We start from the raw sequence: 25,681 nt of genomic DNA, 5'->3' as shown, positions 1-25,681 counted from the left end.
CTTAAATCCCAGCGACATTTGGTGGAATTCTTACCCAAAACCTGTGCTGGACAGAACACACACCAAGATATATAATGGGCAGTCGAATTCAAACGGTTCCTAGGGACTGTGCCTGATTACTATTTCAAGCTGAAGCAGACCCTGATTGGACACTGGTATGGGTCTCGTTATCATAGAACACCCAAATCACAGCCAGCACATAGCCTATTCATAACACATCTGCAAAATGTCGGGAACTGGCAGGACTTTTTAAGCTACACACAAACACATAACCAATATGTATGACAGAACCAAGATACATCACATATTTCCATAGTGTACATTTTGGTGGCATGGGTTCATAGTACGGACAATAGATTCGGGATAGAAAAGTACACCTTTTAGAGTCTGCACATTCATTCTCTAGAAATGTGGACATTCAGATGACAGCCAAAACCAGGTCTGTGCTTACAAGTCTGTTAGCAACTTTTATCTCTGTTTTATTTCTGGTCGTATCTGCTTTGCCTCACCTGTTCATTATCATTTAATCTGGAGGGAAACACGGACGTGTGTGTGCGCACACACACACACACAATACACACACACACACACACACACACACACAGGATGTTACACAGAGCTTGTGTTGATTGATGAGCAAGTGTGAGCCAGGGTCAGTGAGTTTGTCTGTGGGCCATGGACTGTATTAGATCTATCTGTGATTAAACATTACAAACCATTATTTTCGCCCTCTGTGTCTCTACCTCTCTTTTCCTCACCCTCTTCCAGCCCTCGCTCTTCTCTCATTCTCTCTCGCGTAGCTCTCCCCTCTTTCTTCCTCCCACTCTGTCTTTTCCTCCTGCTGTCTCTGTTTGTCGTCTCTCTCTCTCTCTCAATCCTTGTCTCTGTCGCTCTACCTCTTTTCACTTTTGCCCCTCATATCTCTGTCATCACTCTTCATCTCTCTCCCTCCCTCTCTCTGTATCTATCTCTCTCTCTCTCCCCGTCTCTTTCTGTCATTCTGTCACTCACTTTTCATCTCCTTCTCTCGCCGTCTCTGTCTCTCCCTCTCCGTATCTCTCTTCGTCTCTCTCTCTCTCTCTCTGTCTCTCTCTCTTTGTCGCTCTCTCTCGCTGCCTCTCCCTTGGTGACGCTCTCCTGCTCCCTAAATACACCAAGGCTAATTCATCACTGGGCCCAGCGCTCCTTTTAGTCTCCTCCGCCGTCGTGTGTATTCTGGGATGTTCACTGAGCTCCGAGAGAATAATGAACACTGAAGAGGGAGAGAGAGACACACACACACACACACACAAGTACACACACAAAGAGGTGGAGCGAGAGAGAGAGGGGCAAGAGGGATCTTCATCCTTCAGAAACATCCTGAGCGATGTATAAGTAACACTCTCTGCCCCCTTCTGTTCCGTGTAACACTGGTCCATATTCATTTCCCCATGATTGTCTCTGCCGTTCCATTGCTCACCTTGACTTGTTCCTGTGCTCATCACTTATGTCCCCCTCCACGTTGATGTGGGAAACGATGGCACATTTTGCTCACACACATCCCAGCATGTATTCTCTTTCGGAAACCCTTGGTCCCACTTGAAATATAAAATGTCCTCACATTCATTTCGATTGATTTTGGATTCATTGAAGTCAAGTAAATTGTCACTGTGAGTCATTGTTACTCCAAAAGTAAATCTTTAATTCACAATAAACAAGAGCCAATTGTATAGGTAGGTATAGGTTACTATATTTTATATCAAGGCTATACCTTTAGGACTGTAATGTCCGACAGAGGAAAAAGAAGGGGGGGGAGGGAGGGAGGGAGGGAGGGAGAGAGAGAGAGAGAGGGAGAGAGAGAGGAGAGAGAGAGAGAGAGAGAGAGAGAGAGAGAGAGAGAGAGACACTATAAATGTCCTCATTAGGCGTTTGATTTATGAGCTTGGCAGAGATCCTTACTATACCTCTCCCTGGTGATGTGCAGTCCTTCCGATCTCTATGCTTTACTGAAGAGTCCCTTGCCCCCTTTCAGCAGTTCCCCAAGTCTCACATGGCTCTGCTTCACTGGTAGTTTATTTAGAAAAGTATTCATCTAGTGCTTAAAAAACACACAAGGGACATCAGCAAATATACAGGTTATGTAATACAGTTTCAGGTTGATGACATCTTTTGTCAAGAGACGTCATCACACACTTTGACACTTTTCTGTGGACACATCTGTGTTTACTGCCATGGACAGACAACATGACTATGAAAGTGTCACGTGAGGGCATTCACAGGAGTGATATTATGAAGCACTGAAAAAATATCGAAGTTTAGCGCCCAAAGCACACGGGCGCAATTTAGTTTGTAAATTCTGTCAGTGTCATAAATTATGATAAAAAAAAATGTATTTTGTGTCCGCCCACCGACATGGCAGTGTGCCTTGGGCTTTTGAAGTGTCTGGTGTTCATCTTTTTTCATACGACACAGTGTTAGTGTTGAGTGGTAGTGTCCTTGCCAGATGTACAGACTGCAATCCAAATACAAACATTAAACCGTATGTGTTTGATGTTGTATCGCCCGCCATCTTATCTCCCAGCTAGCTGATGCACGTCTGCGTAGCTTCAACCATGCATCAAGGGGAGCCTACGGAGTCTTGTGCGGGGCCCGGTGGAGTGGGTGAGTGACAGTATGAGTGCAGGACCCTGCAGTGATTGGCCCTTATAGAACCTCTTTTGTTCTGCGGGAACAATAGCAACACTCTCGCTGCACCTCACGGCGGCACTTAGCCGAGCACAATGGAAACCCGCTAAGGCTTTTAATTACGCAGATCGGATCTATCAAACCGTCGGATTTGCTGCTCCGTACAGAGGAACGATCGAATCATGTTCACAAGCACCCTTGTATTTTTTTATGTGTGTGTGTGTGTGTGTGTGTGTGTGTTTGCGCGTGTGTGTGTGTGTGTGTGTGTGCTCACAGAGTTGGAGTGAAGCACTCATTGTTAAAATAGTAAATATTATTTATTTTGTGAAGGCGAAAAACACCCCAGATATCCATCTTCCTATCATCTCAGCCTCGGAGATAATGAGTGGAACTGCCAATTTATCCAGAGAATGATCATTATTCACTGTATAATAATAGCGTGTCTGTGTGTGTGTGTGTGTGTGTGTGTGTGTGTGTGTGTGTGTGTGTGTTTCCATCTCTGTCTGTGTGTCTAAGTACAAGTAGTTTGCTTTACGATAATTGGAAGAATTATTTTGACTACGGCCAATAACTGGAGTGATTTAGGCAGTGTTTTAAACTATGTCCGTACGGAATGACTGGCATGGTGGTGGTGTGGCTATTTATTAGAAACAGGCACAGAAAGCATACAGCAATCTTCTAACCTTAAACTGGTCTGTTTAAGGTTATCTGTTGAATTCAGAGTATTGGTTTTGGTCGCAAGGACAGAGGCAACAAGATACACTGCTGCAGTGTGGCTCTGTCGCAGTACTCTGTTCAGGCTTTTGTCTAAAAACGATTGTTCTAGAGTTGACATCAGCGGCTGACATTTTGGGCATCCCTCCAACTGTGTTTCTCTGAGGTCTGGTAAAACGTGTCCGCAAACCATTTGATTTACAGTCACCCATTCCCAAACAACATGTCAAATAAACAGAAACCGTATCACCAAACAGAACAGATATACATGTAATGAACATGGACATAATGTTTAGTTGTTGAACTGATTAAAGGAACAAATTGATCAATCCCCTGATAATTGCAATCACCATCAGTATGTGGTTCTCGGGTCCACTGGTTTAATGCACAGGTCTCTAGATTGTGATGGGCTGCATGCAAACACTTAACTTAGTAGCATAGTGTTGTATAAATATGGACTCATGTTGTCTCATTGTTGCCAGTATTTGTCATGTCCATTCTTTATTCATATGCTTTTCTGAAATCAAGAATCAAGCGATTGTCGACTTACGCTTAACTGACATAATGTTGATCGCTGATACTCAACTGATACTAAAATCATGCTCAACCCTGGACTATCCAGGTGAAGTGTTACCCAAAAAGGTACTTTAAAAAATGAAACATGACTTGACTTTGCATTGCAAGAAGTGGAGAGACAAAAAGAACAATGTTGTATTTTGCAAACAACATGAATATCAGCCCTAAATGAACAGAGCTTGGGGTTCCAAGACCAACATGTGGACGTGCACTTTTGGCTAAGAGGCGTGCAGGATGCTTGCCAAGGTATAGTGCCAAGAACAACAGCCTGTTCACCTTGTGTGGCTCAAGCGACAATGTTTCCTGGCTCAATACACTTCCTGCAGTATCAAACATAATGCATTCAGGAGCGGCCATCTTGAGGTTTTTGCACATGGGTTTCATATACCTATTCAAGCTTCAATAATCCCCCACCCCCTATTCTCTCTCCAAACAAAGCAAGCGTATTCAGTGTAGCATTGTGTCATGTCGTTAACAAATTAACCATGGATACCGTTTAGCATTGTGAGAAATGTATTACAAGACAGCGATTAACCATTCCCATCTCCCAATTGTAATCACATGTAAGCCTGTGATTAATCAATCTGACTGTAAACAGGAATTATTGTGCAAGCAAGGTTGTAGTTTATGGCAACACAAACAGTACAATTGTAATTGTAAGTTTGCAGGATACGGCGGTCTAAATATCAGGCTTTTACTTTGAAAGCCAGATGATTGCTGTGTTCTATTTCAGCCCTCTCCTTCTGAGGCTGTGTGTGATTTGCATGATTAGTATGCATATACTTTGCGTTGCGGTACGTTATACAGACACTGCAGTATTCTTTGTGTATCTTTACAGTGTCAGGCAGGTATCTTGTTTTGCTTTTGGGTTGTTTGTAGTACTTTTTCTGATATCCAAGTCCATATTTTTTTAAAAAATGGCAAATAATATTCTGCCATTTGGGAATAGATGTTGTGTCTATCTGCTCGTGGGGAACTTGGACAATCCAGGCCGATTATATAACCATGGAGTCTCTCATCATCGGAACACTGCAGAGGTGGACTAATACTATATGCACGTGTGTGTGTTTGAGATGCTCGATCTGAAACATTTAATAGCTATCTTCTATCCAGCTTCATTTCAACCAACACACTCCTTCTCCCCGTCTGTTTTGTCGGTCACATGCAGTCCCTGTGTATACTTACCATGTATCAGCCCTGCAGCATTCGGATGTTCAATTCTCAAAGTTAGATTTCCTTTCATTGGAAAACGTCGGTCTTGTCTTTTTGAGGCTCCAGGCCTGATTGTGTTAATGGAGTTACTCACCCTCCGACTCGCTCATTCACTGACTTTAGAATGAATGAACATGCGTGTGAATCCTTGAAGTTGAAAGAGCCCTCGGTCAAAGCAGGGGCCCAGTCCACATAATGCCTTTACAAAGCCATGACGGTCGCTTTCATTAAAGCGCCATCCATCCACACACTGTATACAAAGAGCTTTGCATACTTAGACTTCTCCATCACATGTGAATTTTTGTACAGTATGGAATTGACCAGGCACGGTCATCAAGCACGCAATCCTCCCACTTCACACATCCCCTCGCCATATTAACAAATCAAAGTGAAAGTGCTTGACTCCTGCTGGCCTGCGTGTGCGTGCATGTGTCTGTTGCTGTTAAAGGAGGCGGCAGGAGGGAGAGAGAGAGAAAGGGGGAGAGAGAGAGCGTATTTGCTCAGGTGTGTGTGTGTGTGTGTGTGTGTGTGTGTGTGTGTGTGTGTGTGTGTGTGTGTGTGTGTGTGTGTGTGTGTGTGTGGGCAGCTGCTAGTTTACAGCACACTGATCCCTGCTGATCCACAGTCTGCCGTCACCCTTAGTTATTGATCAAGGGGGGAGGGGAAGGGGAGTTGATCTGACGCTGGAGACGAGAAACCACAAGGAATGATGGAAGGAAGGGAACATGAAAGTCAAGACATTATGGATAGATGGTTGATCAGCTGATGATGGATCAATCGATGGATGATTTATTGATGGGTTGAATGGATCAATGGATGATGGATGTATGTTGATGGATGGATCGACCAATCTTTCAATGTATGAATGATTGACAAATGGATGGTGGTCACAAGACTAACGGAAAACGAATGGAAAATACAAGGGTTGAAAAAATAGCAAACATGAAAACGAAAAAGAGGAATCAATCCATCAATCAATAACAACTCCCATCTACAATTTTCTTCACTGATGACTTCCAAATCATAATTGTTTCCATATCCACACCAGCCAGTGTACTCTGGAATACGATGTGGGCTGGAGCAGTAAAGTAGCATCGATGGAGTGCTTCATATGACGTCTAATGCTGTTGCTCTCTCATGTGCCATGTTCCAGCAGCCATTAATAGAAAACCCTCTCGATTCATCCCTTCTCAGGGGACTCGGCTGTAGGAAAAATGTAAATATGCACGCACGCGCACACATGCACGCACACTTACACAGGCACTTGTACTGTAGTTAGACGTGTGATGGCTGATCTCTCCTACACGTTGCACACAGATCCATAAGCATACACACATACACACACGGTTACCCTGGGCAAGTGTGCAGTTACACCGAGGAACATACACACACACCTGGCACGGGCGGCTAATGAAGATAAAGCACCTAATTATGGATGACAACCAGGGAGAGATGGGCGGCCATACTAAGTGACGGTATGGGGTTGGCTGGGCCCTATAGATAGAGGACAGCGGCGATATAGGACACAGCGGGCGGTGCTGACGACTCTACTATATATGATTGTGTGTGTGTGTGTGTGTGTGTGTGTGTGTGTGTGTGTGTGTGTGTGTGTGTGTGTGTGTGTGTGTGTGATAGAAAGAGAGACAGATTGATTGAGAGTCAAGGGTATATGAACTAATGGTGAGATGGTCAAGGACATGGACGTGTGGATGAAGGAGTAAAGAAAGGGTTAACTGACCTTCTTTCCAATTCCCATGTTGTTCCGGAATTTCCCCCGTTTTCCCGAAGCATTCCATATGTACAAATTAGCGCAAGTGTGTTTGAACACACTGCCACTCACACACGCACACACATGCGCGCACACACACACACACACACACACAGACACATACACACACACTCACACACACACACACTGCTGGCCTAGATCTCTGTGGTGGCCGTCTTGCAGGGTCAGCGTATCTTCATATCTTGGCAGGCTGACACCATACTGTCTGAGATCTAGGAGAAATCTGGCTCCAAGTAGAACACACGTTTAGTCACCTAGTAACCTTATCTCTCTCTCTCTCTCGCTCCCTCTCTCTCTCTCTCTCTCTCTCTCTCTTGCTCCACCCATGTTAAACTACCCTTTCTCTCGCTTACAGCCATTCTCTTTCTCATAGATACACACACACACACACACACACACACACCCACACACACACATACACACACACATACACACACACACACACACTTGTTGTGTGCACATCCTCCAATACACACACACACTTTATTATCGATTAAACCCTGGCATTTTTCCCACTGTAAAAAAGCAGGCCAGGTCACTCACCTTTCGGCCTGACCGATGAAGAGCTTGGTTGCAAAACCGCTGGCCAATAGTGCATTTAAAGAAGAAAATAAATCGTACATCTTTGAACCGACTTGGGATAAGTGAGGGCTTAAAAGTGAGATGAGGTGTGTGTGTGTGTGTGCATGTGTGTGTGTTTGTGATAAGATGGTTGCATTCAGCCCTGTGGCGGGGTCTTGTATCGCAGTTCCATTCATTCGATGACGATGGCGATGTTGTTATGCACTTATGACGTATTCCCGTTCCTCTGTGCTCCTTATCACGCGTTACGCTGTAGAACACCCCACCTCGACCCCCCCCCCCCCCCCCCCCGACCCATGTCACCCATTACGGCCATGTCACATCATCACCATAGCAACCACATCACCGTCCATGCACTCTGGTCCAGTGGATCACTGGCCAAACATAACATACGCCCGATCTCTGTCTGTACTGCGTTTCTGGGCACAGAAGCAGCTACATAAACTGTGTATGTGTGTGTGTGTGTGTGTGTGTGTGTGTGTGTGTGTGTGTGTGCGTGTGTGTGTGTGTGTGTGTGGTTGCACCACCTAGCATGTGTGTGTGTGTGAGTGTATGCGTGTGTGTGCTAGTGTTTGTGCATGTGCGCATATGTGATTGTGTATGTGTTTCTCTGTCTGTCTGTGATTGCGTGATTATGTGTGTGTATCTGTGCCTTTGACTATTGTGTGTGTGTGTGTGTGTGTGCGCGCGTGTTTGCGATCAGTCAGGGGGAAAGACACACTGCCTCCCGCTGTGCACTCTGTGCCTCCACTTATGGAGGGCAAGAAAAGAGAGATAGTCTGGGGTGAACGAGCACTAGTAACGGTTGAGATAAGCCAGGGAGAGAGAGAGAAAATAACAAGAGAATTCATTGAGGTGTTTTGAGGTTGTGAGCAGCCGACTTGGTGTGTTTAGGCACTGCACACATACACATATAGGACCTCAGAAAAACATATAGACACACACACACACACAGCGACATACACACACGCTAGAGCTGGCCAATATGGAATCAACTATTATTATGAGCAATAGCACTACAAAAGCGGAATATAAATCATCATATGAAAATACATCACAATATTTATTCAAAATCAGTTCAAACATTTTAAACCCAATGTACAATATTGTATATGGTTGACCATGGTATTATTAACACTATTTCATTGATCTGTAATAATATGCTAAATGTTGTATGTCATTCTTTCTTGTGCTTAACCAAATTCATCATCAACAACCAACTGTTTCATCTTGAAATCTTAATTCCATGATGATTCAATACAACAAGGAGATAGGTTTCTATAGTTAGAGAACCATCCATAGCACCATGCTGCCCTCCACGTATTGCAATCCTTCATCTGTTTCCAAGGCGATGACAACGTGGCCAATAGAGGAAATAAATCGTTGACATGTCTGTCTCCTTCTCTCTCCTTTCCTCAAAATAATCGGGTTCACTCACTGGTCCACAGCAGGAGGTGGGAGAGAAGAGGAGAAGATTGCTTTATAGAACAGGCTTGTTGATTATCTACCAGGGCTGGCCGCAATACATACTTCGGAATATCGTTAGGTTTCCCAAGGAATACCAAAATGTTTGTAGAATTTCTTATTCATTCATAGTGCAATTCTTTCCCTTTCTGAATCTGAGCCTGAGGAGACAAATGCTGCAGAATCGTGTTTTTAGCAATTGATCCTTTATTCCTTTGCATTACTAATGTCATTTTAATAACTAGGAGACCACGTAGGATGCTAGGGGCTTTCACTCATCGCTCTGACTCGGTTCAGGCAGGGCTTCAATGTTATGAAGACACACTGCTCCCTTAGTATAAGATTATTAATCATCTAATCATCAACAAGGAAATGGTTGGTATGAGCATTGTGCAAAGGATTTATGAAATTGCACAGCAGTATACGCTATTCCCCCAATGAGAACTCACATAACTGCTATTTTTCTATTCCTGTTTCTTTTTTATCCAACCTGGAATGAGTAGTATGTAGAATTCTTTCATATATTTTGGCCCTTAAACATTGAAAGAGCTGCTGAATACGTCAATGAGTAAAACCCTTCCTGACCTTCGCATATATCAATAAATACATTTGTTCCATGGTTTTGAGCTTACAAATAATCCTTTTAATTTTCTATACATTTATCCCAGCGATAGTTTGACTACACCAGTCCGTTAAATTATTCATTATTCATTTAATTATTTCATCTCCAAATTATATTTATCTTGTCTTCTCAGGCATCGGAAGGGTAGCACCAGTATTGTGGTAAACATAAACTCCCATAGTCATCACACAGCACATCAGTCAAGTCAACATCGAGTGATACCACTGATCGCATCAGCATTCTTGAAATCAGTGCACATTTTGCAATTTATTTATTGACAGGGATAGAGCTATTCGCAGTGTATGCATTTTTACTTGGCTGCAAGTAGCACTGCGCTGCATTAGCCACTGATTTCTAGACACCTGGATACCGGTTGAGACAGATATGACTGTACCATCAGATTGTTGTACGGAATCTACATTTCCGTACAACAATCTGATGGTCAACAATCTGATTCCGTTCCGGCTGGTCGCTTTGCCAGATATTTTTACTTTTCAAGAGTGCGTCACGTTCAATATGTAATATTGAGAAGTGTAACGTAATATATCATGTAAGACAATACAATGTGGGCAGACAGAGGCACAGTGCATGGGTCTGTGTGTAAGGTCGTGGAGCGAAAGGTCGTCTCACCACCACGTCTGTGCTGAAAATAGCCTATCCCGCAGCCTCAAGGTCACGAAGCGAGCTGGAGCTGTGGCTCAAATCCCTTCTCTGGTCTCCCCTTGTACCGCCGACCACCTCTCAGTGCGCATCCTCAAAAATTAATTCGATACACTCCTTTGCTGTGTATCTGTGTGTGTGTGTGTGTGTGTGTGTGTGTGTGTGTGTGTGTGTGTGTGTGTGTGTGTGCGAGTGTGTGTGTGTGTGTGTGTGTGTGTATATATAAAGATATCCACGCTGGTGCTATTTATAGACTGCAGCCCCCGCCCCCCACACCCCGCGATGGGGGCCCCTGTTGCATTGAAGGACAGGAGGGACAGGGAGACGGAGGGGGAGGAGGAGGAGGAGTTGGTGGTGGGGGTGGTGGTGGTGTGTGTGGGGGTGCTATGGGAGGGGGGGTCCCTTCAGGAGACCATGACCCAGATGACAGTGGAAGCATTGCGCTCGGCACGGCGCTTCTGACGCACTAATGCCAGCCGTAGGATGGCGGCCCCAGCAGCCGTCAGATGCTGTACGCCTCATCAGGCCTTATACCTCCTGAGAGCGAGGGGAGCGGGAGACGCGGGAGGGGGGGGAGAGGAGGAGAAAATGGAGGGAGAGGGGAGGGAGGGAGTTGGGAAGGTTGAAAGAGGGGAGTAAGGACGGAGAGGGCGGGAGGAGAGGAGAGGATGGAGGAAGATGGAGAGGAGAGGGAGGGAGTTGGGAAGGTTGAAAAAGGGGAGGGAGGAAGGAGAGTGAGGGAGAGGAGGATAGAGGGAGAGGGTGAAAGAAGAGGGAAGGAGGGAGGGGGGAGAGAGGATGAAGGGGGGGGGAGAAGAGGAAATGACGGAGGGAGGAGAGGAACGAGAACGACGGCACACGACCAAGCCTGGCGATGTACATCTCCTTCCTCGCTCTCCGCTGAACTCTGTGGTGCCGGCTCTTTGATGATGAATACCACCTCTTCCTCAGCTCCATCTTCATCTTCTTCGTCTTGATGATGAGGATTATAATCATTGCATGCAACGATGATGATGATGATGCAATTCTTTGCTCTCTAATGTAAACCACATCCATTGCAAACCTATAGGAAAGCGGGAGGCTTTACGGGGAGGGATCCTATGGAAGCATCTAAAGAGCTGAGTGTTACATTGGCCCGAAGTCATCTCATTGATGTTCACCAGGGCCCTTCCCGCTGGGACCTCTGGTGCCGTCGTTAATACTCTTCCTGGAGCTGAGCTGGACTCGCTGGAGTGTTGAATTTCAACCATGTCCTCTGTATCTCTATTGCTGTCACTCCTAACCTGTCTGTCTGTCTGTCTGTCTGTCTGTCTGGCAGGGAATGGAGGCTCCAGCTCACTGGTGATGATTGAGGAGGAGGAGCGGAACGGAGACACCAGGTGGGAGAGCCGACACCTCCTCCAGAACTTCTACGACAACGCTTCAGACCTCGTCCCTGAGGCTGAATCCAAGAACTGCACTGAACCGGGTAAGAGGAGCATGTAGGCTGTACCACATTAAGAACAAGCACCCGGATGCCATGTCTGAGACTGTCCGTCTTTAGCAGCGATCACCTGATCAAAATGTGACAATAAACTTAAAGTTAACAGAAAATATAGATCACAAAACATTGGAAGGTCCGCACCTAAATGGACAGCGTTTCCAAACATGGCGTGAAAGCTCATTTATGCAATGGAGTGCCGAACCAAATGGAAAGCACCACTTTCTTGTATTTCACTTCTGCATTTTTTTCTGAAAAGATTAACCGGGTTAATGGGTTGTGATCTATCGAGAGCAAAATGAACCTAAACCGACATCCCTAGTTTACTTTTCATTGAATATGCATAAGCACGTGGCTTACTGAATGCACAGACTACTACTGCGCTCCAGAGACACACTCGCAGCGATCACAAGAAGGAGTGGAGTTGGCCGCACCACCTGGTCTTTACTAAGCCTGGTCATAACTGCTCAGGTCTTTGGTCCATTCTTTAAAATAAACTTTAAGTCGGTTGTACCATCCAACTCATGCCTAGTCTTAACTACGCCCGGTCTGAACTACGCCCGGTCTTAGAACAATCACCCGCCGTCTTGCTAATTTGTAGATGATTCATTTGCAATTCATTTGCGTCAACATTATGGAGGATCTAATGAAAAGAAAAGGCCACTGAATGGACATTGAGATCTAACATTCAATAGAGCTGTGCAACCACCACAGACATTCCAATGTTGTAACAAACAAGAAAAAGCAGTCAACTCAGGAAGGAATCACGGAGGCATTTAATAATTGTTCGGTGACGGCTCGTCAATTATTAAAGATAGGTGACAGCTCCTCAATAAGTTTAAACAGATCTCTCCTACGGAATGGAAACCTCTCAATCAGCTCCTCCTAGTTTTATATCTCTAATGTATTCCTTCTGTTTCTAAGAAGTCTACCGTATAAATGCCCGCTCGTTGTAAATACGATACATGATGCGCACCATTGTGAAGCAGAGTTCCTACTCTAGAAACAGCCCAGATTTTGTCTTCACGCCTGCTTCTTACTAGGTGTAAGATTTACGCCCGGTCTTTTTGATAAGAAAGCTTAAACCTTGGTGCAACTGGTGTCACCATTAGGTCTGACTTGGAACCAAGCGTAATCCCTGGTTGTTTAACCGTGATTTCACACCTGAGCTGTTTTATCCATTTAAATCAAACCTGAAACCGTTCCCCTGATACTATGGTTTGTTTGGGGTGGTGTGGATGCTCATTCAAACTCATCCGAACAAACAAAACATGGTCCCCTTGTAAACGGGGATCTCGTATGGCTTCTGAGTGATGGCTCTGGTTCGGTTCGCTTTCGGTGTGAAAGTATTCTGAAAGTATCAACTTCACCCATGACTCGGACCGAGTCTCTACTGAACTATAACCTATCGATATGAAAGCACCTCAAGGGCTGAACAGTTGTCCATGACGAAATTCTTTAAAACCACCACTGATGTTAACAACGAAGAGGAGACCTACGGAGAGGAAAATATGATTTTTCGCACTCACTTATATTACATATTGCCGTTAAATTTTACATTTGGCCGGTAAATTTTATCTTATCAGCTACGTTGGCCGGCGAAAGAAGTGGCAAGAGGAGTGTGTGTGTGTTTGTGTGTGTGTGTCTGAGTGTGTGTGTTTGTGTGTAAGTGTTCCTGTTTTATCCTGTTGAAAGCACTAGGCACGTGTGTGTGTGTATGTGTGTGTTGGAGGGTTTTCCGTGTGGAATTCTGGGGCTTTACAGGGCTGATGTCCTGCCAAGCATACCCTTGATCTCCTAACACACACACACACACACACACACACACACACACACACACACACACGCACACACACACACACACACACACACACACACACACACACACACACACACACGTGCACACACACATGCATGCACGCAACACTGACTAAACCAACATAAACACATGCAGTAACACATGCAAACATCAAATTCAGGCATGTGTTACACATGCATTCACCTGCACACACAAATTAAAATGTACACATATACACACATGATTCCATAACCTGAACAATTAACTTAAAACCCATGCACTCATAACTCTTATACAAGAATGACATACCCCCTCTTTTCCATCCATGCTGTTTTCAGAGGCAGGAACACATAACAGGCATGCACACACACACACGCACGCACGCGCGCACACACACACGAACATATACACACTTAGATGCACATGCACATACACTCACATACAGAAACACACATACACATGAAAGTGCATTCATTTCGAGGGGGATGAGGAGTTATATTTAGACGAGTGACTAGTTTACAGCCTTTTTCTGTTTAATCACTCTTTGTCTGCCGAAACACTAATTACCTTAATGGGGATTTCTTCTTCTTCTCGCTCTAAGTACAAAGATTTTCAAAGTGTTTTTTGCCAAGCCCGCTCTCTCTCTCCCTCTCTCTTGATCTCAATCTATCTCAATCTATCTCAATCTCTGTCTCTCTCTCTCTCTCTCTGTCGCCTCCATATCATCTTTGTAGTTTTGGCTCCTCTCCACCACCACGTCTGTTCCCTTCTTCTGCATTTCCTGTGGGGTACGAAAAAGATAAGCAACTACTTATTCAAGCATTAGGCTTTAGTATCACACACAAAATCACACATACACACACACAAACAAGTAACTAGTGTCCCTTGCAAAACATTCATAGATTCTCATAAAGCTGGTGGTATTTGGTATTGCCACTGATTTCCCGAAATTGATTAGATTCGTATCATTCCATTTGATTTACGATTTGATTAGATTCAATTCAATATAGATTGAGTGTATTTCAGAGACAAGAACCATCTTGCTTGGAGTTAAATGAGATTCTCAGTAAACTAAAGCTTTAAATTGTACAAGGAAGGCACCATCTTACCTGGTGCAATATAGAAAATATGAATGGTTATGTTATAGTCGCAAAGTGTAACATTTCAACTAGCTCGTCAATGCTAATCAATGCTGATTTCAATATTGTTATCAATAAATTCTAAACCTTTGAATTATATATTCTACAAATATTAAATGCTGGCCAGCCGGTTCCTCTCCCTTTGTTTAAACCAATCGTACTATCAAGACTCCCAAAAAACCCTCCCTTAGATTCGACAGAACACTGTTACTGAGATGTTTTAATTCTGAAAGTATCCTGCCTTATGACTGAGAGGGGCTCAATCTTAAACATTGTGACTTTATGAACTGACCCAACAGCAGTTTCATGAATGTACTTGTAATTGAACGTGACCCAACAAACTACAGCAGTCAATCCAATATATAATATATATGCTACACTTCATTCTCACTCTTCTTCAACATGCTTTCCTGTCTCTCTTGACCATCCTGTCAATACAGGCACAGAAAAACAATCAAGAAATCTTTCTACAAACTTAGCCTAACCCCAGTCAGTTGAGAGAGCAAGAGAGAGACAGAGAGAGAGAGAGAGAGAGAGAGAGAGAGAGAGAGAGAGAGAGAGAGAGAGAGAGAGAGAGGGTTCTGGTGGTGGTGGAAGTTCAGAAAGAGAAGCCCAGACTTTTTAGTATTTCTAGTGACGTTAGGCTGACAGGAACTATGTCACACTGGAGCTAAAGTGTCTGAATAAATAAAATCACAGACAATATTACTTTTCACTCAGCAGTCTGCGGTTCTTTATTCTGATTTAACTTACGAATCAATTGTGAATTCATCGGGTGTGCGGAGTGACATATTATCTATTAAATATGATTATGGTTTCACCGAAGCGTGCTCTCCCAACCTGAAAACGATCTATTGTTGTAGTAGATTCATCTCTTCGAAGAAAGCACATGGCGTCAGTGACGCTTGGTCCTATTTTATATGGGTAGCTTGTTTCTCAGGCCTGACCCCACAAACACATGAAGTCACACAAACAGTGTTTATAATCACCTAACTCAAACTGATGAGAATGCTCGACAAACACTTTACCATTTCAAAAATACGAAATCACCATTGCATGCACGAAACTTAGACCCATTAAGAAAAACAGAACTGGGATAAATGCATTTTCACAAGGTGCTGTGTTGGTTTCCAAGTAATAACGTTTACTATTGTCAACCATCTCTCTACCTCTCCCTCTCTCCGTCTCTGTCTCTGTCTCTCCCTCTCCCTCTCCCCCCTCCTCTCCCCTCTCCCCTCCCCTCCGGGTGCTCCGAGGGCCCTTTCACAATAACCCACTGCTCCGTCTCCTCCAGCCTGCGCCCCGCGCCCCGGAGTCACCCCATGGTGGCGACGCTCCTAATCACCCATACATTATCCTCCGCCTTTCCCTCTAATTATAATCTAATTATTCCAATGGAATGTAATTTCAAGGGTGGCGCTCCTGTTCTTGCAGCGCCTCCTTGCTCTCTTAATTAATTGGAGCAGAAGAAGAAAAGCGGGTAAAGGGAAGTTGTGTCATGGTCGTGTGTTGTGAAAGTGTTTTTTTTATTTTTTTGGAAGGAGGGGGGGGATTGGGGGTCGTTTTTTGAGGGATGTTTGATCAGATCAAAAGAGAACCCATGGGCTTGCGGTGCCTCAAAGACAGCACGCACACACACAAAAGCACACACACACTAACTTTAGAAGACACACACGCACACACACTGCCTTGAGGGGACACACACTTACCCGCAGAAGCAGTGAAATCAAATCAACAATCCAATCTTGCCAATCATGCCAATCTTGTTGAACTGCCCAACGTATTCCTTTGCTGTCTTTGCATTTCAGAATCCCACCTACACTGTGAAACAAACAAACACACGCACACACGTGCACACACACTTCATTATATAGCAGCCAACCCCTCGATCGTTTGATACACACCTATTTGACGCGGCCCATTGCCGGTGACTGGGTTAGGACTAGCAGATTTGTGTTTCTAGCAGTGTGTGACCGAAATCGTTTTTTTTTTCTTTTCTTTATTTCTAAAGGCAGACGGTTAATGTTCTGCTATATTGGCCAAGCAGAGAGGCTAATACGAGTGTGTGTGTGTGTGTGTGTGTGTGTGTGTGTGTGTGTGTGTGTGTGTGTGTGTGTATGTGTGTGTGTGTGTGTGTGTGTGTGTGTGTGTGTGTGTTTGTGTGCGTATGTTTGTGTGTGTGTGTGTGTGTGTGTGTGTGTGTGTGTGTGTTGCGCCAAACCATCTTCACCTTGCCTGCGGCCCATTTATCGCTCACTGGGCTTGTCAGAAGGCTGCCCAGTTGGGAGGGAAGTAGTTTGTGTGTTTGTGTGCATGTGTTTGTGTGGGTATTTATAAGCATGTGATTGTGTGTTTGTGCGCATGTGTGTGTGTTTATAAGCATGTGGTTGTGTGTTTGTGTGTGTGTTTATAAGCATGTGGTTGTGTGTGTGTGTGTGTGTGTGTGTGTGTGTGTGTGTTTATAAGCATGTGGGTGTCTGTTTGTGTGCATGTGTGTGTGTGTGTGTGTGTGTGTGTGTGTGTGTGTGTGTGTGTGTGTGTTTATAAGCATTTGTTTGTTTGATGGAAAACGGAAAAGGTAAATTATTTGTCAAGTCTCTATAAAGGACATTATCGCCCAACGTATCTGTAATAAGTCAGTAAGAAAACACACACACACACACACACACACACACAAACACTTTTTTTTAATATGTATCTATCTCTATGTCTCCGTCTTCCCAAAGCTGTGTCCTCTTTAAAACACCATCTTTGGCACTTAATTTGCCAAATAATAAACAGTGAAGAGCAGAGTGTTTCTGCTGTTTTAAGGTTTGTTAGATGCCTCTTAAGAAGTAGGAGTTTTTATGGCAAGCTACATGGTTGAAATTAATCTAAATTGGTAATCCAAAAGGGAAAATATATATATATATATATATATACCGTGAGCTGAAAGAATTCAGAATTTGTTTCGTTTATACATATAAATTTATATGGTCATCCCTCATGGCCTTTTCTTATTGTGTTCAACAGGACTATAAACGTAGCAAACTAGAGCTTTTCACTAAACACAGACTATCAATAACCATTAATCACCTCTGCCCCTGAGTTGGAGCTGTGAGGGTATTGTATATGGTGGAATGGATCTGGACACAGCAGAATGAGGTAACAGTCCACCTTAACTTCCAGGGATTAAGCTGACATCGCACTCATATCAGTTTCCCTTTGGAGCCGCAGCTTCACATTGGAACTGCAGTTCCTCTATATTTCTAAGGATTGGTTTCACTGTAATATTCATTTTGACGCAGTCTCTAACTATTATTTACAAAAACACGACAGCAAGAGACAGAAACATTAGTGATTAAGCTGCACACTCTGTTTGCTCGTGTGTGTCCGGTGTGTGTGGGTGTGTGTGTGAGTGTCTGCGTCTGTTTTCTACGATGGCTTTGCCTCTTCCCTGTGTATGGAGCAGTAAGACAAGACATAATGGTGTAATTTTATGCATAGACTGCACCTCACTCTAGGGACAAACATCCCCACACAAGCACACACACATGCACACACAAACACAGACACACACACACACACACACACACACACACACACAGCCTTACACACAAACAGAAAGCAGGGCTTAAATGTCATATTACTCAGCATAGTCACAGCAAGCCAAACGACCCGGCAGGTGTCCCAATGCATAAGCCTTGTGTGTGTGTCTGTGTGTGTGTGTGTGTGTGTGTGTGTGTGTGTGTCTGTGTGTGTTTGTGTCTGTGTGTCTGTGTGTCTGTGTCTGAAGCTTTGTTTCTACTTTCGATACGCAGAAAAACAAGGCTTAAAGATGTTAACGTGCTGCTTAACTACTTGCCTATCATGCGTCCTGAATTTCCATGGAAGCCCGGGATTAGATTTACCATCAGTTTATCTCATTCATATACTCTTGATAAGACAAAGGATAAGTCTAAATGATGCAAACTGCTGAACCCGTGTTTTGGCAGACAGTGAAATGGGAGTATTTTTTTTTTATGCAATTGTACTTCCTGGCATTTCAGCCACAACATAACCATTGCATGTGTACAGTCTTTAAAGTAATAAATAACAGGTTTATTTTCTTGACCAAGCCCTAAACAATATGAAAGCGAGCAATGCTTACAGTACAGGGCATAAACACAAGCGACACCTTCCCTCAACCGTTCCCTCAAACACAGCCTTCATTGTCACCAAACTAAGACAAGGTTTCAAATTAATGGCCTGTGCTCGGTCGTTCATCAATGCATCGGGACTAATTGCTAACTTTAGCGGCCAGTGGTCAGAGTGGTAGAGGAATGACCGGAGTGAATTATGTTGAGGGTCCGTGATGCTAGCTTGGGCCCTCGAAAAAGGTTACTGATTACCAATTGTGCTTAATACACCAGGGGTTTGATGAGATGATGGTGTCTTCATCCAGGGTCAATAGAGCGTACTCAGGACCAACACACACACACAAACACAAAACACAAAGAACCCCAGAGGTTAACTCGCTTGGAGCCAAATCAATATTAATTGAGCGTGTTTTGGAAGACGCCTTTCTCCAAGGGGGGAGGAAAAATAATAGATCCCTTGGATGGAGCCCTGTGGGATGCCCTGAAATGCATTTGGCTAAATTGAATACGGGGCTGGTTCCAAATACGGTCACTCCTGAGGGCCACAAACTCAATTGGAACCTGGAGATTTGGAATCCTCTGAGGCAATTAGGGAGGGGTTAAACGTGTGTGTACGATAGAACCATATAAGTACTGTGTTCAACGGACAGAAACCCTGTTTGTTTCCATTCTTTCTATTGTCTGAGGTTGAAGGTGCCGTCACCAAAAAGGGAAGTAGAGGCAAAGACATGAATGTTTCTGAATATCAGCGTACTGCCAAAATAAAAGTACTTGCATAATTAAATTTAACCTAACTGTATTTTAAATGCTGAACGGACACAGAGACAGAATCTACAGAATCATTGTCATCGAAATGTTTTACACCCTTGGAATGTAACGGTAGTCTTTGAAAAATGGGCTCTTATGCTGGCAATTAAACTGTCCCATTGGGCTTCAACAGAACAGATCAACTGACACTTTAACATTTCATTTACTGACCTCTTTTGGTGTTGCCTCTATTTTCCTATCATTAAATATGAAAACAAATATCAATCCATATTTAGTTAATTTCAAGATATGGCAATTGGAGAGAAAGATTACTAAGTTTGATTTTTTAATTTACCATACCACTACCATTGACCCATTTTGAAGACAAAGATCTATTAGTCTGACATTTTCCAAGGCACAATAGATAAGAATGCAGACCACGTTGACAAATTGAAAGGAATTCTTCCTCAAAAATAAGCACCCAAAATTTGACGTAAAAGAGTAGAATGGAATGCATTAATGGCACGCATCCACACATTTGCAGCCTTTATAAAAGACAGTAAGGAATTCCTAACAACTGCAGAGGCACAGTGCCCTGGGTATGACATATTACTCATATTAGTAAGAATACATGTGTGTGTGTTGGAGGGGAATATTTGTGCACACTTGTATTTATGTGTGTATGCATGTTTGGGACAATGTGTGTGTGTGTGTATGAATTTGTGTGTGCACATTTGTGTGTGTTTATGTGTGTGAGCGGTTGTGCATTCCTGCACATGTGTGTTTGTTGGAAGTGCACTTCGTTAGACAATTTGTTGCTGAAGAAAGCATTTCTTTCCTGGTTGGAATAGAACCCCTTCTGCCTTCATCTGATTCGTCCTTGCTTGCTACCATGGAAACCAGTGAACCATATCACTCGCCACTGGAACATGTGTGTGTGTTTTTGTGTGTGTGTGTGTGTGTGTGTGTGTGTGGGGGGGGGGGGGGGGGGGGGGGTTCAGAGAGACCAAAAAAAAAGACCTAAAGCTGATACAACAGAGTAACAGAAGTGACTAGGTACACATGTGGACTTTCCCTGCACACTCCACTATAATCCTCATAGCAAAATGTCTCTCTCTCTCTTTCTCTCTCTCCGGCTCTCTCTCTCTCTCTCTCTCTCTCTCTCTCGCTCTCCCTCTTGCTCTCTCTCCCTCCCTCTCTCACTCTCTATCTCTCACTCTCTCTTGCTCGCTCTCTCTCTCTCTCTCTCTCTCTCTCTCTCTCTCTCTCTCTCTCTCTCTCTCTCTCTCTCTCACTCTCTCTTTATCTTTCTTCTTCCGTCTCTCATTCTGGCTTTAATACTTAGCTTGTGCCAGCATCCTTCTGTGCCAGCTGTAGGCATTCCAAAGGCATTACGCAGACCATGTGCCCTATGTGCATGCACACACACACATGCATGCACATACACAGACACACACACACACACACACACACACACAAACACACACACACACACACACACATACACCACATCCAGTTCAACATTCCACAGCACACTACAGGAGATGTTTACATTTCGAAAAGCCCCAGAACACCACCCTCCCATCCCAACCCAGACCCCCACTCAGCAACCCTACCCCCCCTGCTCCACCACCCCCTTCCCTCCTTCATGGAAACATGGACGTGGAGCCAACTGAGCTCAGAGAGTCATGGAGTTCAGGGGGAAGGAGAGAGACAGGACAGTGAGAAAAGAACGGGACACTGGGAGACTTCCAGGCCAACACATAACACAGCCCTCTGTAGTCATGTGGCCATAATGTATGTTTGTTGGTTTGTGGTAGCTTTTCTAGCCATTAGGCAGAGGCTTTGATCCATAGGGACTCCCAGTTCATCCAGCTGCATGTCCTTGAGGTGCAGGGCAGAGGTTTGGCACCGCGCCCTAGGTTGCCTAGGGGTCAGGCTGTGGACATGGGGGATTGAACCTTGTGCCTTACAGCTGGGAGTTGGGGCGCCCTAGCCCTTACAGAATCCGTTCCTCCTGCATTGTAGGCATCCTTGAGTCCAGGCACCTAACTGGATCTATAACCATGCTGAGTCTCTAGTTAAAAGTATACCAAAAAAAGTAATATGCTAAATTACAATATGCTAAAATCGTAGTTGCTGCAACTGCAGCTAGATTTTTCTGAAAGGAGTCCCAGTTGGACGCTGTGGTGTCAGAGACGCTCATTGCGAAGGAGCAACTGGGTCGCACACAGCCTGGTCCTGCAGAGCCCCCGTGGAGCTCTGCAGGGGCTGGGGCTCAGAGCAGCCGAGTAGCCCAGGAATGGAGGCTCTACGCTGGGCTTTCTGTGCGGGGGACTTCATGTCTCTCCGCTTCAAACAGGCCTGTCTCCAGTCCTGTCCATGACGGACAGGACTGGAGAGAGGTTGTGTGTGTGTGTGTGTGTGTGTGTGTGTGTGTGTGTGTGTGTGTGTGTGTGTGTGTGTGTGTGTGTGTGTGTGTGTGTGTGTGTCAGGGATTTTTGTTCCCCAAAATCCCCGACGGGATGTGCCACAAAGACTATTGTCCCGCATGTTTCGGTACTGCGGGAATATTGAAGACAGACTTCTCCGTCCGGCCCTCCACCCCTCATCACCCATGGAAGCCACCCCTCTCTCTCTCTCTCTCTCTCTCTCTCTATCTATAGCGGGCTGATAGCCCATCACAGTGACGGGACTCATGTAGGACTTGTCAGCTGGGGTTAGAGCTCAGGAGAGGTGGGGATGAAGGGACCTCCACTGCCCACTCTCTCTCTCTCTCTCTCTCTCTCTCTCTCTCTCTCTCTCTCTCTCTCTCTCTCCACCCTTTCTATCTCTTTTTCTCTTTTTTCCTCTCTTTCTAAATTTATATATTTAGCATCTCTATTTTTATTTTGATCCCTCTTTCTCGTTCGCTCTATCTCTCAGTTTATATTTAGCTTTTTCCATTTCTACATTGATCCGTCTCTTTCTCTATCTATATCCTTATCTCTCTTGCTCTCCCATTTTCTCCCTCTCTCTCTCTATCTTTCCCCATCGCCTGTCTCCTCCTGGACTGACTTCTGTTTCTCGTCCAATCTGCTTTTCCTTCCTTTGGTCTGCCTTCACCTGTCCTGCTCATTTTTCCGCCTGCTGCCCCCCCCCCCCCCCCCCCCTCTCTCTCTCTCTCTCTCTCTCTCCCCTTTCTCTCTCGCCTTCTCTCCTTCCCTTGATCTGTGATCTCTCCTCCCCTCCTCTAGTCCTCCTCTTTCTCCCCTGTAATGGGTTATGTCCCAGGGGCTTTTGGCATGCTTCCAAGTCAACGTAAACCCTATGAGTATGCAGTTGCAGAAGTGCATTATAGGTTATCCTTACCAAGCGAATGCTGAAATACCTGCATCCAACGCACAATATATCACATCAACATTCACACTGTACAATGAATCGCAGCAATGTGTATGTTTCAAAAGTTTGTATGTACTGTATATACCGTAGCTACGTTATTTTGCTGCTCTCACACGCATACACACACGTTCAAAACCTCTGAGCTATAAGTCATGCACACACACACACACACACACACACACACACACATACACACTCCACACACACACACACACACACACACACACACTCTGACAGAGCTATGATGCCTTAAGTGGTGATGTCATTTTGTGCGTTGAGAGGAGAGTATACGGGCTGCGTAGGCATATATTTTGGAGCGGAGAATAAAAGGAATATTTACAGAGAGTGCTATGATGGGATTAGTGGAAACCCCATCTGTTTCTGAGCAGTGGAAGCCGTGTGTATTGTGTGTGTGGGGAGGGGATGAGAGTGTATGCATTAAACATGTTCCAAATGCTATGTTGATGTTCCCTAGTGAGCTACATAGGGTAGCTGTCTGGATCACAGTCATATTGTCCTTTGTACCTTACCCCATACCTCAACACACCAATTCCCTGGGAATGGCCACATTCTGCATATACATTAATATGGACAGATTCACACATTCAGCCTTTACTGTGGCAAAATCTCAACAAACTTGTTTTGATCTGCGGTTGTTCTCCTCCCCTGCCCGTGCATCACAGTGGAGTCCCACGACAGCTCAGTTCATTGGTGTGTTCTGCACCTGGTGCCCATGATGTCACCAAGTCACAGCAAACAAGTTACGCCATCAGGGGGATAGTGTCACTTTCTGCAGCGCAGTGATCCATTAGTCTGGGCTGGATTGAGCCAGACACATATATGTGTGCATTTGTGTGTGTGCATGTGTGTGTGTGCCGATCTCATGAGGATGTGCATGTGCATGCTTAGGCTTATGAAGCTCTGGGTACATTGATGGTTTCCAGAGGATTTTCTATACAGTGTCAGGAAGGCTGATGCAATGGAGCTGACTGATATAATCCCTTCCTATTTGTGGGAAGCCCCCATTGATTCTGCCTATAAAATGTATACACGCACACTGAGGCTGCACTAAGGGTCAGCCCTGCAATGCCGCGACAGCAGCAAGGCCGAAGGTTACACACAGGATCTTGGTGACTGAAGACTTCCTATGACCCTTTTGTCTTTCCTTGAGCTTAGAGGCTTGAGTCTATCAAGTAGAGCAATCAATACACAGGTGGTCCTGCTCCAATAACCAATTGGAGATGATCAATGCATGGGTGACGTGGGGTCATGGGGGAAGCACATCATGGTGGGACCTTTGTTTCTGAAAAAACATGAGAGCTTTGACAAGCAAGAATTACAGCTCCATAGTCTCCTGAGCCTCTTGTAGTTCACATCCTCCTCGAGAACAGAGCAGTGTCTCTGAGCCTCTTGTAGTTCACATCCTCCTCGAGAACAAAGCAGCGTCTCTGAGCCTCTTGTAGTTCACATCCTCCTCGAGAACAGAGCACTGTCTCTGAGCCTCTTGTAGTTCACATCCTTCTCTGGAACAGAGCAGCTTCTCTGAGCCTCTTGTAGTTCACATCCTTCTCTAGAACAGAGCAGCATCTCTGAGCCTATTGTAGTTCACATCCTTCTCTGGAACAGAGCACTGTCTCTGAGCCTCTTGTAGTCACATCCTTCTCTGGAACAGATCAGCTTCTCTGAGCCTCTTGAAGTTCACATCCTTCTCTGGAACAGAGCAGCGTCTCTGAGGCTCTTGTAGTTCACATCCTTCTCTGGAACAGAGCAGCGTCTCTGAGACTCTTGTAGTTCACATCCTTCTCTGGAACAGAGCACTTTCTCTGAGCCTCTTGTAGTCAGATCCTTCTCTGGAACAGATCAGCTTCTCTGAGCCTCTTGTAGTTCACATCCTTCTCTGGAACAGAGTAGCGTCTCTGAGCCTCTTGTAGTCACATCCTTCTCTGGAACAGAGCAGCTTCTCTGAGCCTCTTGTAGTTCACATCCTTCTCTGGAACAGATCAGCTTCTCTGAGCCTCTTGAAGTTCACATCCTTCTCTGGAACAGAGCAGCATCTCTGAGCCTCTTTTACTTCAAATCAGAGGTTGTAGAAGGTTCTGCTTCCCTCGAGTTAAGCTTGATATGAAGTACAGTATATGAAATATGTGAACAATAAAGTGGGAATCAGCTATGTTGAGAGAAAATAAGGACTTTTTCATGTGGGTTACATGTTTAATGTGTATGTCATTATCAAAATACTGTTAAATATATGAATATCCTTTAAACTGAAAAAACTAAAATAACGTAAGTGCAATATTACAGTGCCCCAATTTAAGACTCAAATGAAGCCCTATGATATTTGTTTTGTTGTGATGTTCTATTTTCAATTTAAAATCAATCAAATATCTGCTCTACTCCCCCTCAACGTTGTTCCCAAGGAGACATAGCACAGTTCACACACTGTGATGCTGGAGCTGCACTTAAAGTAACTGCAGTATGTGAACAGTGTTTAACACACCCTGGAGGCATCTTGTTAATGATATCGCTAATGTGTCACGTTTGGAACAAGGGCTGTCAAAAATAATCACATTTACAGCAATAACGCTGCCATCATTGAACGTAATGAGGCTAATTCTCTCCTTGAGAGGAAGAAAGACATTATTGCAATAACTGATGAACATAAATCCTTATTTTTCTTCTTTGAACATTGTGTTGAAATATATCTTCGTGCAGCCTTCTTTTTTGGGAGCGATAGT

General features: G+C 44.5%; 1 protein-coding gene across 1 annotated transcript in view; it reads left to right on the top strand.

Moving 5' to 3' along the window:
* Positions 1-25,681, top strand: part of slc24a3 (solute carrier family 24 member 3) — a gene marked incomplete at both ends in the record, with an annotated part of 59,986 nt that overhangs the window by 7,832 nt on the left and 26,473 nt on the right. Inside the window, one exon of the mRNA XM_079730700.1 lies at positions 11,602-11,751. Coding sequence (XP_079586826.1) covers positions 11,602-11,751 — 150 coding nt within the window. The remainder of the gene's footprint in view (positions 1-11,601; positions 11,752-25,681) is intronic.

Source organism: Pollachius pollachius (genome assembly GCF_949987615.1).
Source record: "Pollachius pollachius genome assembly, chromosome: 2".
Taxonomy (NCBI): domain Eukaryota; kingdom Metazoa; phylum Chordata; class Actinopteri; order Gadiformes; family Gadidae; genus Pollachius; species Pollachius pollachius.
This window is presented reverse-complemented; position numbering and strand designations above follow the sequence as displayed.